Source organism: Myxocyprinus asiaticus, chromosome 45 (assembly GCF_019703515.2).
Source record: "Myxocyprinus asiaticus isolate MX2 ecotype Aquarium Trade chromosome 45, UBuf_Myxa_2, whole genome shotgun sequence".
Taxonomy (NCBI): Eukaryota; Metazoa; Chordata; class Actinopteri; order Cypriniformes; family Catostomidae; genus Myxocyprinus; species Myxocyprinus asiaticus.
The window spans coordinates 84,406-103,055 of NC_059388.1; the positions used below are offsets into that span (position 1 = coordinate 84,406).

Genomic DNA, 18,650 nt, shown 5'->3' on the forward strand with positions numbered 1-18,650 from the left:
AGGGCACTCCAACCGACCTCCAACCCCTTAAAATAACCTGTCTGGTGATCATGATGCTCGTTAGGACCCAACTCTTTATGTGCCGATTCTCAACGTCGATGACCACCCCATCGCCCAAAATACAGAGTCTGGGGTAAAGTGAAAGCCGAGTGCCCAATACATCACATATAAGACTCTAAACTTTCAACCAAAACTCCTGGATCTCAACACACCCCCAAAAAACATGAGTTATGTCTCCAACCTCTGATTGACAACGCCAGCAGGTGGGTGTGTCTTTAAGACCAAGCCTATACAATCTGGAGGGGGTCCAATAAATCGATGTAAAATCTAAAATTGCATAAGGCAAACCCTTGCATCTCTAGATGCAGACATTAATTTTTTTAGGATCCTAGCCCACACCCCCTCCTCCAATGTCAAGTTTAGATCTTTCTCCCATAATTTTTTGAGAGAATTCAAAGTTCCAAATTAGCAGGGAGTAAAACACTGATGCCTCATGACCCTTCCCAAAAGCAGCAATCACCACTCCCAGAGTATCTGCCGCACCGGGGGGGTGGGTGCCACTCCCAAAAACAGTGCAGAGTAGGTGGCGCAGCTGTAAATACCTATAAAACTGAGATCTGGGAATGCCAAAATGTTATATATCTTCCCAAATTTTTCCGCTTCCTGCGGAGAAAGGTGTGTTTCTTGAAGAAACACTATATCATATTTCTTACGTTTAAGAAAATAAATAACCTTCCTTCTTTTTATGAGGTGCCCCAACCCATTCACATTCCATGTGGAGAGAGAGATAGTACACTCATATTAACAACTGGCATATTGATATGATAAAAATAATTAAATTGTGTGTCAAAAACACAATTATACAGACCACATTCCCCATTAGTGAAAAAATCAAACCCCGAACTTCCCCCGAACAAAACAAATATAAAAAAGAAAAACGTGCGCATTAACCCCGCGCACGAAAGCGCCAACCGGCAACAATCCCTCTAAACTCAAAAGGTCCATGAACGCACACGAGCCCCCATGACAACTTTGCCATCGGATTGCTCAATTTTGCCTCACAAATTTGTGAGGCAAAATTACATAACAGAAAATACTTTGTAAAATAACCCCCAGCCAAAAGAAAGAATGAACACAGAACATGTAGATGAATTCACAGAACTGTTTTAAAGGTGTGATCTTCCACAAAATAAATTTCAGCTGAAATAAAACCATTCAGTTTCACAGATAGACAAACGAATGTTCAGTGAGCCAGCTGTTATGAGTTCAGCGGATGACGTAATCATTCCAGTGTCCCGTGAACGGAACAAGCTCCAGCCGCTGGGCGGAGCCAACACAAAAAGAAACAAAACCAACATCCCGTTTCCCCGGATGGTCAAGTCAATTCACTCGGAGGCCGCATAAAACTATATATACCATGACTTACTCAATCCGTCAACTTTATAAAAGACATCCTTTGTGTGAGCATGTAGATATTTTGCGGTCATCCGTAGTGTCCACTCTCAAACTGGCCAGGAACTTCCATGCAAAAGTAATCTTCCGTCAATGCAAAAGCTTCTTTAAGGAAAGTGTTAGTCACAAAACAAGCTCCAGCCGCTAGGTGGAGCCAACGCAAAAAGAAACCAAAATGTCGCCCAGCTTCCTCAAGAGTAAGTACAGTGAGTCGACCCACTCACATGAGAAACATCCAATGGTTTACTCAGCCATTGATTCAATAAAAGACATTGCTTGATTTTGACATGTAAATACTTTGTGACCATTCTTCGTTTCTATTCTCAGTTTGGCTGGAAACATCAGAGCAAACGAGATCTTTTGCTGATGTAAGAGTTTCTTACATTCCTTGAACCGTTCGCATTTCTCTCGTCGAACTTGCAAAGTCCGGGATCAAGAAAATATTATGATTCTTCCAAAAAAGCTTTCCTTTGCTTCTTGCCTGGTGCAACACGAGATCTTTACCGGATGATCTCAGAAATTTGGCCAGAATCGATCGGGGCCTATTTCCCTCAGTAGATCTCCGAGCAGGGACTCTGTGAGCTCATTCGATTTCCAGCTTGTGGCCTGTTATGTCAAGCAGACTCGGCAACAACTCGTCTAGGAATTTCACCAATTCTCATGCTCAGGAATTCTAACAATTCTGACGTTATTCCTGTGGCTTCTATTCTCAAGATCTTCAAGCTGTTCAAGGAGATGTTCCAGATCAACTTTGGTCGCGGGTGGATTAGCGGTTAATTCCCTCTCTGAAGACTCCAAATAATCGATTCGTTTCTCAGCATCCGACACTCTTGTAACTAACTCAGAGAATTTTATTTCCATCGCCGTAAGCAAGAACCTTCGTCATCATCACCAATATGTTGGACAACTGACGCTGGATCACCTCTCCCGCCGTGCCATCCAAATTGAGTCCCCAGTCTGTAGGTCTGTCGAGGCTTTCATCCTGAACACGTAAGTGTCTTTTAATGTCTCCAGAGCCCGATGATTTTGACTTCTTTGCCATGTTTTACCTCAAAGAGCAAATGTGTAACTGGGTGTATCGAGTTTCACCAGATTATAACATAAGAATAATTAAATATTTAGCAAAGTGCGCAGAGCTCATCGTTCACACGTCTGCTTCTTGCATGGCATCACGTGACCTCCCCCTTAAAAATGTATTATTGAGTTTCTTTGCATTTCTTTACATACTGTACCTGTGTGCAGTGCGTGATGCTAAGAACCTCAGAAAAAGGGTTAATCATGAACTCAAGAGTTGACAGAGAACATTTATAGCGAGCATCTTGAGATTGCTGAACCCAATTTAAAACAATGTTTCTCTGTCTGCTTTTGTCTACTTGCAACTTACTCTGAAACTCAAAATTGGATCAACTAGCTTCGTTAAACAGGCCTCAGGTGCTGGACAAAAGTTACAAAGGTTGCTGTCCACACACTGAATGACAACCAGAATGAAGAAAGTTCTAGCAAAAATATATATTTTCTAAACTTAGTAAAGTTAAAAAAAAAAAAAAGTAGCATATTAAAAAAGAGCATTGTGCAGAGAGTTAAAAAAAACAGATTAGCAAGCAATCGTTTCAACGCATAGCTTTCTTCAGACACATAATTGGGGATTAAGACCAGCTGAGCTTAATAGAAAAAAGTACTTAAAGTAACAAAAATTAAATATTAGAGACTTTACAGAACACAGATTCTTAAATATATTACAAATGTAGTGTTGCAAGTAATCAGTCGTCTGATTTTGTATGTTTTATATATAGTTATTGTAGAATATTTGTAAATGATTGCAATTAACATAATAGGAACAGAAAATACAAGTGCTACATGAACAATTGCCCTGTGGGCATTGGTGAGGGTTATGGAAGAGGAGATGGGGTTGTTGTCATGAACCAGTTTGTCCCTTAAATTACAGCTTCTTGAAAAAAAAAGTGTTGGATCAGTGAATTTTGCCAAATTTGCCAATGATTGTTAATGATCTTTTTTATTTCGTAACTTAAAGGACTAAATGTGGATTTGAAAAGAAAAGTTATTTTTGTTCTTTAAAAATCTAATTTGTAGGTTCTGAATCACATGAAGAACAAGCTCTATCAAGGGCAGTTTCAAGCCAGTTAATTGATGGTATAGCAGTTTCAAGCCAATTAAATTGTTAGGATACCCACATGACCTGAATTCTCTATATATGGTCTGAGCTTTGGCTTCAAAGTCATCTTTCTTAGAACAAATATGGTAAAGTTTTTAAACTGGCTATAACGTAGCCCCTCAGTATACAGATCAAGAAAATGCTTTAGAGCCAAAAAGCCCTCAATGTGAGGTATATTTGTATATGGAGAGAGGAGATTTATAGTAGCAAGTACTGTATAACATATTGACTGAGATTATTTATTGCTGACAGGTACTGTAGAAAAATTGTTGTATCTCTGAGATATCTGAGAAGAGATGTTACTGGGGTCTCAAAACAAAATCAGCAAAATTGGAAGGGGCTCTGTAAGACCTTTGATACCCGCCACTGTGGTCGCCCAGGTGGGTTAACCAAATCTTTTTGGACTTGGTGGGAGAGATTGATTGACTGTAATTCTTTGTCAGAAATCAGTGACCAGGAGTGTGCTGCCTTAAGAAAAGTCTGAAAAGTCTCTTTTTTTTTTTAACTGTATAGTAGGATCTGATGGAAGAACTCTTTAGTAAGTTTTAATTTGTAATGTAACTGGTTTTTGTATTTTTTCAGAAACATTTCAATTTTAGAGTCCAGAAAATTTTAAATGACAAATTTTAGTGACAAAATTATCAGTAGTTCTATAAAGCAAAGGCCTTTGTTCAAAGGCTTACTGCATGTGGACACAGTTCCTGGCTGGTTAGATTGAAGATCGAGCTGTCCTTTGGCAAGTTCCCCTCTTCCGTGTTGACTGTAATGCGGATTTGAAAAGAAAAGTTATTTTTGTTCTTTAAAAATCTAATTTGTAGGTTCTGAATCACATGAAGAACAAGCTCTATCAAGGGCAGTTTCAAGCCAGCTTCTTGCCAACCAGTCTACCACAACGGGTCCTTTTTGATGCAGTGGGTAATTTGCATGATGCCCTTGAGTGGTTGTAGTTGTCGCCTGACTGATCTGCTTTAAAATTACCAACACTGTCTTCATTACATGCTGAAGTATGGAGGACCTCATTTTCAACACGGACCTTATACAATGGCTTGAAGGTACTATTGCGGTAAAGTCAAGGATACACTCTGCTCTCCTTGTATTCCATAGTGTCCCTGTAGAATTTTCTTATCTTCTTCTGTTGTAAATCTCATTTGAATTCTATTAAGGATGAAGACAAAAAACAAACAGAGCTAATTTGCTTGGCAACATTTCCACAAAAAAGCCGCCCTATTCACATTGACTGTCCATCGCAAGATGTATACATCCAATCAAGCAGTCAAACATTGTTACTGACATCGCAAATATGCAAATAAAAACATGAATTCGGGGTTTACGAATGTACAGTGTGAGACAAAAGATTATTACAGAAAGAGGCCTTTAGCTCCTTGGGGCATGAATCAATGAGATGGGCCTTGCTTGTTTTGTCTAAGGAATGTTATTTGTCATTTGTATTCTGTAAAGTCTATGATATTTCAGTTTTGTTACTTTAAGTACTTTTTTCTATCAAACTCAGCCAATTATGTGTCTTTAAAAGGTCACGAAATCCCATGTTTCAGTGCAGTTGAGTTCTCACCAGAATTTTAAAAAATGCTAGGGAGAGTGGGCATGGTCAGCAGTGGAGTAGAGGGGAAAAGGGGGAGTAAACAAAACAAAAAAATCAGATCCAGTCACTCAGCTTTATTTCACTAAAGCAGTTAACAGCAAAGATTCTCACAATTGCTTGTAGTAAAATGCACAAATAAATTATACACTGTTTTGTAAACATTACACAGAAACACACTGGTCATTTTATATCTGTAATTCAATGTGCAAATAAATGCCAAGCCACTGTACTCTGTATTGAAAATATGTGATTGCTTAAAAAAAAAGAAAACTTTTGAGACTTATTCCAAGACATTGATTCACAAATATAAGTGTTTAGACTGCTTAAGACACTCACACTAAGGATTAATCGACCGATAGCATTTGTGTCTGAAAATTATCAGACTATCAGCGCATACCATCTCACCGCATATCTTTGTCCCTCTGTCAGCATCGCAGAGAAGCTGTGTAGTCTTGAACACGAGTGGCCAGGATCACCTCACTCACTGAAGTGCTATATACAGTTTAAATACTGTATATATTGCATGCAGAGTGATTAAAATCAATCATTATTGACACTCAATGTATTAATCCATCTTACTTGCTTTTTCATTGATTTATTTTAGTTTTATTTTTCATATACTTTTTATGTCAAGAGTGGGTAAATAATCAGGAAAACAATTAAAGTGTCAACATAAAATTTGAGACTGCAGAAAATGTTTTTCTTGCTAATAAACTTCCTGTTCAATACAAAACCAGGGAGGGGCTCTCTCAGGAGGAAGAAATCAATGAGCCAAATGTCTGAGACCAAATGCATAATAATAAAACAAAATCTTGTGTAGGCCTAGCCCACCTTTGTCAATCAGCCTAAGCAATTTACTGAAATGTAATCTGGGACATTTACCATTCCAAATGAAGGACTTCACTATGCTATCAAATTGCTAGAAATAAGAGAGGGGGACATCTACAGGGAGAGATTGTAGCAGGTAGTTGAATTTTGGAATACAATTCATTTTATTTTTAACATTACCTTCCCAATCATAGATAAATGTAATGAAGCCCACCTGTCCACATCGCTCGAAAAACGTTTTATTAAAGGGTCAAAATTGACTGACTAAATCACACAAATTTGCTGGGAATAAAATGCCCAAATACTTAATGCTCTATTTGGACCACTAGAAGGTGCCCGTCTGAAAAGCCGTTACCGGGCAGTAAGCTGTCAGAGCCAAAGCTTCGGATTTAGACCAATTGAGCCTGTATCCTGAGAACCTAGAAAAGGAATTAATAATTCTGTGGAGGCAAGGCATAGATCTAGTAGGGTCAGAGACAAATAATAAAATATAATCTGTGTAAAGCAAAAGTTTATGCGCCACACCTCTCGCCACCACCCCTGGAAAATCATCCTCCTTTCTTATCGCACCTGCTAATGGTTCCAGGGCAAGACAGAACAATAATGGGGAAAGAGGGCAACCCTTCCGGGTGCCCCTATCCAGAGTAAAATAATCTGAAATTAATCCATTTGTTTGTACCGCCACTACAGGATGTCTATAAAGTAACTTAATACATCTAATAAAAGTATTCCCAAACCCATATATTTCCAAAATCTTAAAAAGATAATCCCATTCTACCATATCAAATGCCTTTTTGGCATCAAGTGAGATGGCAGTGACCAGGGTCTGATCATTCGCCACTGACCACATGATATTGTTGAAACACCTAATGTTATCAGAAGAGCTACAGCCCCGAATAAACCCCACCTGATCAATATGTATAAAAGATCTCATAACTTTACTTAATCGGTTAGCCAAAATTGGTTAAACAGGGTGTTGGGCCTCATGTATTCAGATAGAAGACAAAGGCAGGCCTAACACAGTCGTAAAACCTAACTGAGGCCCACACACTCCGTCATAAATCTTACTGATAAAAACCACGCCAAAATCAAATAAAGGGAGTCCAAAACAGACTACAAATCCCATGAAGTCTTGCTCACTAAAGGAGTGAGTGTCCTCATGCGATTCAAGTAAGGGGTTTACGTCTGGGCAGAGATAGAATATTATAGTGTGTTATTCTTGTGTATCAAGGTTATTGCTTGTACAGTTTACGGACCGCGAGTCCGCTCATTGCTGCTAATAATACTCGAGGTATTACTGTAATGTACTGTTATCACGAATGAGATCTGCTGTGTTGTAGTCCAACCACATTGGAATGTTGTTTATTTCCGCCATCACTGGTGAGACCGGCAAACTGAGTTTATGCATTCATGAACCAAAGACCACGGGACGGTTTACGAGCCTTCCACCGCGACTCTGAGCGATAAACTAACAGCTGCTTTCTCCCCAACGATCGCGAAACCAGCTTTGGTGCCGCCAATTTATTATCTCTCTCTCTCGTACTAACCACACACACACGTGACCCCTCACAAACATTCTCGCACACACTTTTGGCTAGTAGATAACTTCGTCATAAAGCTCAGCTTTGTCCCTAAGTTATCGTACAAGCGGAGACACGCGGTATACGGGCAGACGCCATTTCCTGGCTTCTCTCCACCCACATTCGCGGCCATATTCTCTGGCTGGAAATCTTGCGTGACGTACTCTCCATGAGAGTCACGTCCGCCATTTTGTGTGCGTCCCTCTTTACACACACACACCCATTCTCTCTCTCTCACACACACACACACACCTTCCTTTCATGTGTTATAGGATTATTTTGGTTACCATATCTAATCATGTCACTGTTTAGTTTGTAGTTGTAAGTCGGAAGTTTATTGACTGCATTGTATTAATTATTAATTGATATTACTGCATAAATAAACTTTGTTATATTTCAAAGAGAAGTGTTTTGGTTTGTTTTGCATACACCTGTGTCAAATGCTGGCAGGGGATGTCAGTGCTCGGATTCAAGCCTTCATTGTTTCTTTTCGAAAGTCGATATTCTTCGGATGTCGATTTTCCTAAGAGAACAATCTAATATTGAGACTGTTATACTATTTGCTTATTAGTCCCTGATTCCAGGGTGGTGCCCTGGCGATATTAATCCTTATTAATATTCTATTGATTTTTGATAATTGATCATTATCTTTGATGATTGTTGAATTTGAAGGATCAATAAGCTAGTGTTAATTTTAATCAATGTTTCTTCGATGTTAATAATTAGTGATTATCTTTGATAATTGTTGATTTAATAGCTTGATTTAAAAGCTAACATTGATTCTCATCGATGTTCTATTGATTTTAATAATTAATAATTATCTTTGATAATTATTATTATTGCTAATAACCAAAACCGCTCCTGAACGTGGCGCACTACATTTAATGGTGCGCCGTGTGAGGTTTTAATGAGTTAGATTCTATTATTTAATTTAAATATTAATTAATAACTAAAGAAATAATTATTAATTATTTCTGATAGTAACACTGATCTAAACAACCAGTAGAACCTACAAGGGTAATTGGACGGTAACTCTTACACTTGCTTGGATCTTTGTCCTTTTTAAGAATCAGACTGATCCGAACTTATGTCATGGTTGGTGGAAGCTTTCCATTCTTTAATGATTACGGATAAACTTCTAGCAAATGTGGAGCCAGTTCTGTAGCAAAAGACCTAAAAAATTCTGTGGCAAAGCCATCTGGCCTTGGAGCCTTGCCTGTAGCATCGAGCCTTACCTCGCAAAGCTCCTCCAAGGTTATCTCAGAATCAAGAGAATTTTTTGCTCAGGTGTCAGTTTAGGAAGTTCTAATGGTTCCACAAAGTTTCTAATATCTTCATCAGTAGACGATGACATGGAACTATAAAGATCAAGATAGAATTCTTTAAAAGCATTACTAATATCAATGGCCGAGGTAAATATTTCACCACCAGCAGATTTCACTGAGGGAATGGTAGAAAAAGACTCTCTCTGTTTTATATATCTAGCCAAAAGCTTCCGTTCTTTGTCCCCCGACTCAAAGAATGATTGTCTTGCCCTCAATAGCCAAAACTCCACTTTCCGTGAAAAAAATAGTATTATATCTGTATTTCAATCGGGTCAATTCTCTGAGGACATTAGACGACATTCGGCACTTCAGCTCTGCCTCAACACTTTTAATATTCCCTTCCAATTCCACGAGTTCTTGATTTTTTGGTGAAAGAGGCATACTGTATGATCCGACCCCTAAGAACCACCTTAAGTGCCTCCCAAGCCACGCCCACAGAGGATACTGAGGACCAGTTGGTCTACATATAAACATTGATTTCAGCCTTTAGCATTTGTTGGAATTCAGGATTTTGCAAAAGGGATACATTAAAGTGCCAACTATATGATTTCTTTTTCTCAGTATGTAGCATCACCTCTAAACACACCAGGGCGTGATCTGAGACTAAAATGTTTACAATTGAGCAATCAACAACAGATGAAATTAGGGACTTAGATATATTAAAAAAAATCTATTCTTGAGTAAATGTTATGGACTGATGAAAAAAGGTATAGTCCCTACAAGATGGGTTCAAATGTCTCCAAATATCTGTAAGACCAAGATTTTTACACATTCTGTGAATTGTCACTGTTGCTCTAGGGGGCTTGCACACTTTTTCTTCACTATGATCAAGGACTGAGTCCATCGAAAGATTAAAGTCTCCTCCCAATATTATATCATGAGAGGTGCCAGCGGTTTGCAACATCCCTTCAAGATCTATAAAAAAGCCCTGATGATCAACGATAGGTGCATAAATATTAGCCAAAATAAAACTTTGTCCCTGAATTTCAGCTAAAACAATAATGACTCTAATTTGTCTTTACTCTGTTTGAGACATTTGAATTGTAGATGTTTACTTCTCAATATGATGACTCCCCTGCTCTTACTCGAGCCAGCACTATAAAAAAAATGCCCACCCCATATCTTTCCAATTTTTTTCAGCTTCCTGCGGGGAAAGATGAATTTTTTCTTACACTTAAGAAGAGAAATAACCTTCCTTCTTTTTATGTGGTGCCCCACCCCATTCACATTCCACGTAGAGATAGACAATCCACTCATATTAACTGTTGGGCCTCATGTATTCAGTTAGAAGACAAAGGCAGGCCTAACAGTCATAAAAAAACATTCCTCAAGCCCCCTCCTTCTAAGTTGTAAATTTTACTGACAAACATCGCGCCAAAATCAAACTATGGGAGTCCAAAACAGACTACAGATCCATGAAGCCTTGCCCTCTAAAGGATCGACACCACAGAACATCCCACAAACATGACATCATCAGGACTTCAAATAATTCTGAAATGCTTCCAAAGTTGCTTCCAGCGAATACGGACGTAGCTTTTTGCTGCTCTCCGGTGCAGCCTCGTGGCATAAGGAAGTAATGTCCGACTTGAAACTGTAGCCATACAATCTCCATCTCGCTGGACGAGTTGAGATTACTCTGTGTTCAACCGAACACTCTAACGGATCCGAAGGAGACCGCCGAGCAATTCGCATCTTCATCCGTTGGCCTACAGAAGTGAAGAGATTAAAGATTTCTCTTCCATCTTCAATCAAGTCGACATTTCTGAGTTCTCCGCCAGCCCGCCGAGAATCAACAGCCGTACCGCCCTCTGAGAATCAACAGCCGTACCGGCCGCCGACAACCAACAGCCGTACTGCCCGCCGACAGCACGAGGAAACGACCTTTCGTCATCACACGAGCCTCAAGGAACCGGGTCAAAGTTAAAGGACGGAGGAAAACACATTCTACCTGTGTCCTCATGCGATTCAAGTAAGAGGTTATGTCTGGGCAGAGATAGAATATTATAGTGTGTTATTCTTGTGTTTCAAGGATTTTGCTTGTACAGTTTACGGACCGCCATGTCCGCTCATTATTAATACTCAGGGTATTAATTATCACGAATTTGTTTTGCTGTATTGTGGTCCAACCAAATTGGACTGTTGTGCATTTTCGCCATCATAGGTGAGACAGCAACTGAGTTCATCCATTAAAGAGTCAAATAACAAGGGACTTTTATGAGCCCCGCTCGTAAAACCGCGTCTCTGAGTGATGAACACGGCTGCTTTATCTCCAGCTACCGCGAAATCAGCTTTCGGGCTGTCACTTAATGACACTTCTCTCACTAACCACACTGACACACACACACACACACTGTCACACACACACCTTATGTGTTATAGGATTCTTTTTATTTCCATATCTAATCATATCACTGTTTAGTTTGTAGTTGCAAGTCTGAAGTTTATTGACTGCATTGTATTAATTATTAATTGATATTACTGCATAAATAAACTTTGTTTATATTACAAAGAGAAGTGTTTTGGTTTGTTTTGCATACGCCTGTGTCATGCTGACGGGATGTCAGTGCTCGGATTCAAACCTTCATTCATTGTTTTTTTTCCGGAAAATCGATATTCTTCGGATGTCGATTTTCCTAAGAAAACAATCTAATATTGAGACTGTTTTAATATTCGGTTATTAGTCCCTGATTTCAGGGTGGTGCCCCGTCAATGTTAATCCTTATTAATATTCTATTGATTTTTGATAATTGATAATTATCTTTGATTGAATTTGAATGATCAATAAGCTAGTGTTAATTGTAATTAATGTTTCATCGACGTTAACAATTAACGATTATCTTTGATAAGTGTTGATTTTAAAGGATTAAAAAAAGCTAACATTGATTCTCATCAATGTTCTATTGATTTTTGTAATTAATAAATATCTTTGATAATTATTAATTATTGCTAATAACCAAACTTGCTCCTAAACGTAGCGCACTACATTTACTGGAGTCCCATATGAGGTTTTAATGAGTTAGATCCAATTAATTAATTTAAATATTGATTAATAACTACAGACATAATTACCAATTATTTCTGATAGTATCACTGATCTAAACAACCAGTAAAGCCCTACATAACATTTGACATTTTGACATGTACGAAAAAATAGATTGTGTGTCAAAAACAAGATTATAAAACCACATTCCAACATTAGTGCAACAATCGAACCCCAAACATCCCCTAGAACAAAAAAACAAAAAAAACAGATAAAATAAAATGTGCAGATTAACCCTCCCTCCAAACTCAAACAGTCCATGTACGCCTACAAGAATCTGTGTAACAACTTTGCTGTCAGATTGCTCAAGTCCAGTGTTTCTATAAAAAAAATTTGAGATAGAATTACACAGCAAAAGATAATCTATAAAACACACTCCAGCTAATAGGCAGAATAAACACAACGTGTAGCTTCATCCATAAAACTATCCTAAAGGTGTATTATTCTACTAAATAAACTCCAGCCACTAGGCGGAACCAGCACAAAAAGAGCGTGCAGAATCTTCAAACACTCAAGCAAATGTTCAGCGAGTCAGTCCGCTTGGTGACAACGTGAGTACAACAAAACCACTCACTTACTCCATTGACTTTATGAAGGACATCGCTTGCTGTGGGCATTCTTCAGACAGTCAAATGAATGTTCAGTGAGCCGGTTCATTCGGCTGCAACATGAGTACAAGCAAATGACTTACTCCAATAACTTTTCAAGAAATACTCCACAAAATAAACTCCGGCCGATAGGGAGCACTAGCACACACGTTTTTTTTGCAGGTTCCTCAAACTGTCAAACGGATGTTCAGTGAGCCAGCCCACTCAGTGTTGCTCTACAAAATAAACTCCAGCCGCTAGGCGGAACCAGCACAAAAAGTGCGTGCAGAATCTTCAAACACTCAAGCGAATGTTCAGCGAGTCAGTCCACGTGGTGACAACGTGAGTACAACAAAACCACTCACTTACTCCATTGACTTTATGAAGGACATCACTTGCTGTGGGCATGTAAATGTTTTACGGCCATCCTTAGCATCTATTCTCAATTTGGCCAGGAATATCAGTGCTAAAGTGACCTTCCATTGATGTAAAAGTTTCTTGCATTCCTTGAATCGATCCCATTTCTCTCTTGTGGAGTTCGCAAAGTCGGGGAACAAGAAAATCCTGTGGTTCTTCCAAGAAATCCTTCCTTTACTCCTCGCCTCACGCAACACAAGATCTTTATCGGATGATCTCAGAAATTTGGCCAGAATTGATTGGGGCCTGTCTCCCACAGTGGATTGCTGAGCCAGAACCCTGTGAGCTTGCTCAATTTCCAGCTTATGGCCTGTTATGTCAAGCAGATTCAGAAAGAGCCCGTCCAGGAGTTTCACCATATCCTGTCCCTCCACTCCCTCCGGGACTCCCACAAAATTATTCTGCCGGATACGGTTTTCCATGTCCTCCAACTTCTCCCAGACACGATCCAAATCCACCTTGGTCGCTAGCGGATTAGCAGATAATTCCCTCTCCGATGACTCTAGAGAATCAATCCATTTCTTGACATCCCCCAACTCTCGTGACCACATCAGTAAATTTAGCCTCCATGGCATTGATCGATCTATGTATCACAGCAAGATCCTCCAAGTCAGCAATGACCTTCGTCAGCATTGCCGACATATTCAACATTTCTCGCCACAATTCCCGAAACTCTCTGACCAAATTGGCTCCCGTGTCCGCGGCCTTGTCAGGGGTATCAGCCTGAGCACGTAAGTGTCTATTAATGTCTCCAGAGCCTGAGGATTTTGAATTCTTTGACATATTGTCCAGAGTGTATCGAATCTCACCGGTTTATATCATAAAAAGTATTAAAACTAGCAAAGTGCGCAGAGCTTGCCGTTCACACGTCCAATCCTCACATGGTATCATGTGACCTGAGAGGTACCTTATTAATCAGAGATATCACTTTACTCACAGCTGATTGGTTCAGTATCTGTGTGTGATCTGTGATTGAGAACTTAACCTGCCCTGGAGCAGGTTAGCCATTTAGCGTATGTTAGTATGACGATGAACCCTGATAAAAACATATCCACCTTACTGGTACCGCAAATTCAGTTTTCTCAAACAAAATTTAAATGTATCTAGCTAGCCACTTAATTCAGCTTTGTGAAATAGGCCAATGCACTGCATGTTGACAAACCTAAAAAGTAAGGAAAATTGCTAACTGATCTGATTGTCATAGGGACATATATAATAAATAAAATTACTGAAAAACACAATTTAATGTAAGAAATGTTTTGTAAGAAATGTCGATGTCTGACTAGTTTATTCAATTCACCTTCCATCGGCACGTCTGATAATAATGCAATTTTGGCATGATAGATACCATGGCATTAACACAGAAATAGTAAAACATTATGACAATAGGCTTAACGACAGTCTACTTTTTGAGTTTGTGTGATTATGTCCATTGTTACCTGATGTGAGGCTCTAGCGATGGTGTCCACTCTGAGGCTAATAGGAAATGTGCTCTGTCTGTTGTATTTGAGGAGGGTGGTTCTAGCGCTTGAGATGGCTTCTGCACTGTCTATCTGTAGCAGCAGAGGGCAGTCTGGACAGGTCAACTGCAACTTCTCTGGAGGGTCTTGAAAAGAGGAGAATGTGGGCCAAAGTGATTAGCATCTTAAAGTAGGAAAGAAATGACACAGTCTAGAATTGTCATAAATGAATCAAGAGTGATAAATTTAACTTATTTTGATATGCATTTCTAGTAACATGGTCCATGGTTAGATGGCACTAATTACAGTACATTACTATATATGCTGTTGTTTAAGATTCCCTATCTGTCACTCACTCGATGTTGTGTCGATGTAGTGACACTAGGGGTCGTTCTTGGGAGCCCCAGACACCTCAGATCTTTGAGAAAAGGGCAATGAGAATTGGCGATTGGAATTTGTGTGCCACTCCCCCGGACATACGGGTATAAAAGGAGCTGGAATGCATCCACTCATTCAGATTTTTTCTTCAGAGCCGAGCAGTTGTGTGTCAGCAAGCTGAATTCCACTGCCGATCCATTCACATCTCAACGAGAAGCATTTGCTGTTGGATATACGGCGCATTCCAGCGGCTTTCTCTCCGTCTGCATGATCAGTGCAGAGTACACCCCTGGGTGCTTCGATAGCGCTAGAAGGGTATATATTCTGAGCAAACACATTGACATGAACGTCTTTTTAAAGATGCGTCTTTTTAAAGATGCCCTTCCGTCTCTGTGTAGTTTCTGGGTGCGGTCAGTTACCTCTCCACCTCTGACGGCCACGATCACTGCCTCACGTGTCTGGGCCGTAATCATGTTGAGGAAGCGTTCGCGGATGGTTCATGTTCTCATTGCGAGAACATGACCATGGCAATGTTGTGGTCGTGGCTTTCTTTCTTCCGAGGGAAAGCCACTTCAGTCATTCCCCGCGCCAGTCCTTCTACCTACGGGTATGAGGCTGGCCCAGTTGATGCTGGAGGCGATTTGGGGACCCCAATGGGTTCGGTTCCACCGGGTAATCCCCCGCGGACCTCTCATCCCCAAGCACGCTCGTTTGCTCCCGTCCAGTTCTGGGATGAGACAGACAGCTCGCCTCAGTGCCAGCCTAATGTCTCTTTTGGAGCTCACGAGATGGATGAGATGTCGATCGCTGCATCAGAGAGCCCCTTGGTGATGTCAGATGCCGAGGACTCGATTGGGCTAGCGCCTTCGGGTGTGCCGGCTCAGTCTGATGCCGATGCGGAGCTGACCGACATGCTTGCCCGGGCCACCATGAGTGTCGGGCTGGAGTGGAACCCTCCACCCGCCCCTGCACACTCGCGCCTTGACGATTGGTTCCTGGGGTCAGGGCGCCGCTCACGGTGCACTTGTGCCCGCAAAGCGCTGCTACCTGGCGGAGTCGCCCGGCACTCCCTTCCAGGGCCTGTAGGACTACATTGTCTCTGGCGGCCAAAGCCTACAGCGCCGCTGGTCAGGCCTCCGGGCGACGAAGGTCACAGCGCGGGCACTAGGGCAGATGATGTCCACTCTTGTGGTCCAGGAACGCCACCTATGGCTGAATCTGGTCGAGATGAGGGACGCTGACAGGGCACGCTTCTTGAACGCGCCCATCTCCCAGGTCGGCCTTTTTGGCGACACTGTCGAGGACTTCGCCCAGCAGTTCTCGGCAGTGAGGAAGCAGACAGAGGTGATACAGCACACCTCAAGTGTACGGCATGGCTCAAGAGTGCATACCCCGTCTGCTCGCAGAGGGCGTCCCCCTGCGGCAGCGAAAGCCCAGGCGGCTCCGCCCCAGCCCAAGCTGAGTCCTTGGCCCCGGCGTAGAGCCCCCCAAGAAGGCTCCTAAGTGCCCCTGAGATGGACGACCCAAGGAGGAAGATGTCTGCTGGAACTCGGGAGCTGGTGACCAGACCACTCCGTCCCCCAGTGGAGGGCCGGGATGAGAATCTTTTGTTCCCCTTTTGTTCTGTGTTTGCCACACCCGGGATGGGCTGCAGTACCCACTTTTTCAAAAAAAGAGCAGTTTCCTCTCTCCTTGTGTCACACAGCTGGTGCCCACGGCCGCCGTTACCTCGGCGAGCGGACACCGAGCACTCGCAGCCAGGACCATGCGAATGCGGCCCCCCGTGTTCACACATCCGGCTGCACTGCATAAACTACACCCCCTGCCAGCCGGTTGTGATGAGTCTACGCCGGGTATGCAGAGCAAGATAAGTGCTTCGAGGGTTCCCTCAGCGCAGCCACCTCAGGTCGAAGCGACACTTCTCGACGCTGCGTTTCCTGCTCCCCCCCACCACGAGGCCCCACCCCCAGGTACGTCAGGTGAGATTTTCCCTGTAGTGCCCCTCGCCCGGAGCTCGGACGCGTGGCTAGTGCTTTCCAACCCGTCGCGTTGGTTGGCCAGGACCATCCAACTCAGCTATGCGATTCAGTTCAACAGGCGACCACCCCGGTTCCGTGGTGTCCGCTTCACATTGGTGAAGGGCAAGAACGCCACTGTCCAGCGCGTGGAAATCGTGGTCCTTCTCCAGAAGCTGATGCATATGAGACCGCTTCAGCAATGGCTTCAGACTCGAGTCCCGAGGTAAGCATGGTGCCGTGGCACACATCACGTGGTCATCACGCCGGGCTGCTACCACTTGTTCAGCCCTTGGACAGAGCTTGCATTTCTGCGAGCAGGAGTCTCCCTACAGCAAGTGTCCAGGCGCGTCGTGGTTATGACAGATGCCTCCAAGTCAGGCTGGGGTGCCGTGTGCAACGGGCACGCAGCCGCCGGCTCCTGGACAGGACCGTGGCTGCGTTGGAACATCAACTGCCTCGAGTTGCTGGCAATACAGCTCGCCCTGCGGAGGCTATTGCCGTTGATCCAGGGCAAGCACGTGTTGGTCCGGACGGACAACACAGTGACAGTAGCGTATATAAACCACTAAGGTGGCTTACGTTCTCATCGCATGTTGCAATTCGCCCGCCATCTCCTCCTCTGGAGTCAGCAACAGCTGAGGTTGCTGGGGGCCACTCACATCCCAGGCAGCCTCAACGCCACAGCAGACATGCTGTTGTGGCAGGTGACACTCAGGGGAGAGTGGAGACTCCACCCCCAGGTCGTCCAGCTGATTTGGAGTCGATTCGGCAAAGCACAGGTTGACCTGTTTGCTTCCCGGGAATCCTCCCACTTCCCACTCTGGTATTCCCTGACAGGAGCCCCCCTCAGGACAGATGCGCTGGCACACAGCTGGCCCCGGGGGCTGTGCAAATACGCGTTCCCCCAGTGAGCCTACTTGCACAGACCCTGTGCAAAGTCAGGGAGGACGAGGAACAAGTCACCCTCATGGCACCATACTGGCCCACCCAGACTTGGTTCTCGGACCTCATGCTCTTCGCGACAGCACCTCCCTGGCAGATTCCCCTGAGGGAGAACCTCCTCTCTCAGGGACGGGGCGCCATCTGGCACCCACACCCAGACCTCTGGAACCTACATGACTGGTCCCTGGATGGGATGCGGAAGACTTAAGTGGTCTACCACCCGCTGTGGTAAACACGATCATTCAGGCCAGGGCTTCTTCCACAAGGCAGCTGTATGCCCTGAAGTGGCGTGTGTTCATGAATTGGTGTTCTTCCCAAAGCGAAGACCCCCAGAGATGCACAGTCAGGTCAGTGCTTTCCTTCCTGCAGGAGAAGTTGGAGGGGTGGCTGTCCCCCTCCACCTTGAAGGTATACGTAGCTGCTATAGTGGCACACTATGACGCAGTGGAAGGTAAGTCTCTGGGGAAGCACGACTTGATAATCAGGTTCCTGAGAGGCGCCAGGAGGCTGAACCCTCCTAGGCTGTGCCTCTTTCCCTCAAGGGACCTCTCCGTGGTCCTTCTGGGCCTTCGGAGAGCCCCGTTCGAGCCCCTAGAGTCAGTCAAGTTGAAGGCCATCTCGTTGAAGACCGCCCTCCTGACCGCGCTCACTTCCATCAAGAGGGTCAGGGACCTGCAAGCATTCTCTGTCAGCGAAGTGTGCCTGGAGTTCGGTCCGGAGTACTCTCACGTGATCCTGAGACCCCGACCGGGCTATGTGCCCAAGGTTCCCACAACCCCTTTTAGGGATCAGGTGGTGAGCCTGCAAGCGCTGCCCTGGGAGGAGGCAGACCCAGCCTTATCATTGCTGT

The 18,650-nt window shown here is 43.1% G+C and overlaps 1 protein-coding gene across 1 annotated transcript in view; it reads right to left on the minus strand.

Moving 5' to 3' along the window:
- si:ch211-262h13.5 (uncharacterized protein LOC571127 homolog) overlaps positions 1-18,650 on the minus strand; it is a 99,379-nt gene that overhangs the window by 75,281 nt on the left and 5,448 nt on the right. Inside the window, exon 4 of the mRNA XM_051688769.1 lies at positions 14,442-14,608. Within this exon, the coding sequence (XP_051544729.1) occupies positions 14,442-14,608 (167 nt within the window). The remainder of the gene's footprint in view (positions 1-14,441; positions 14,609-18,650) is intronic.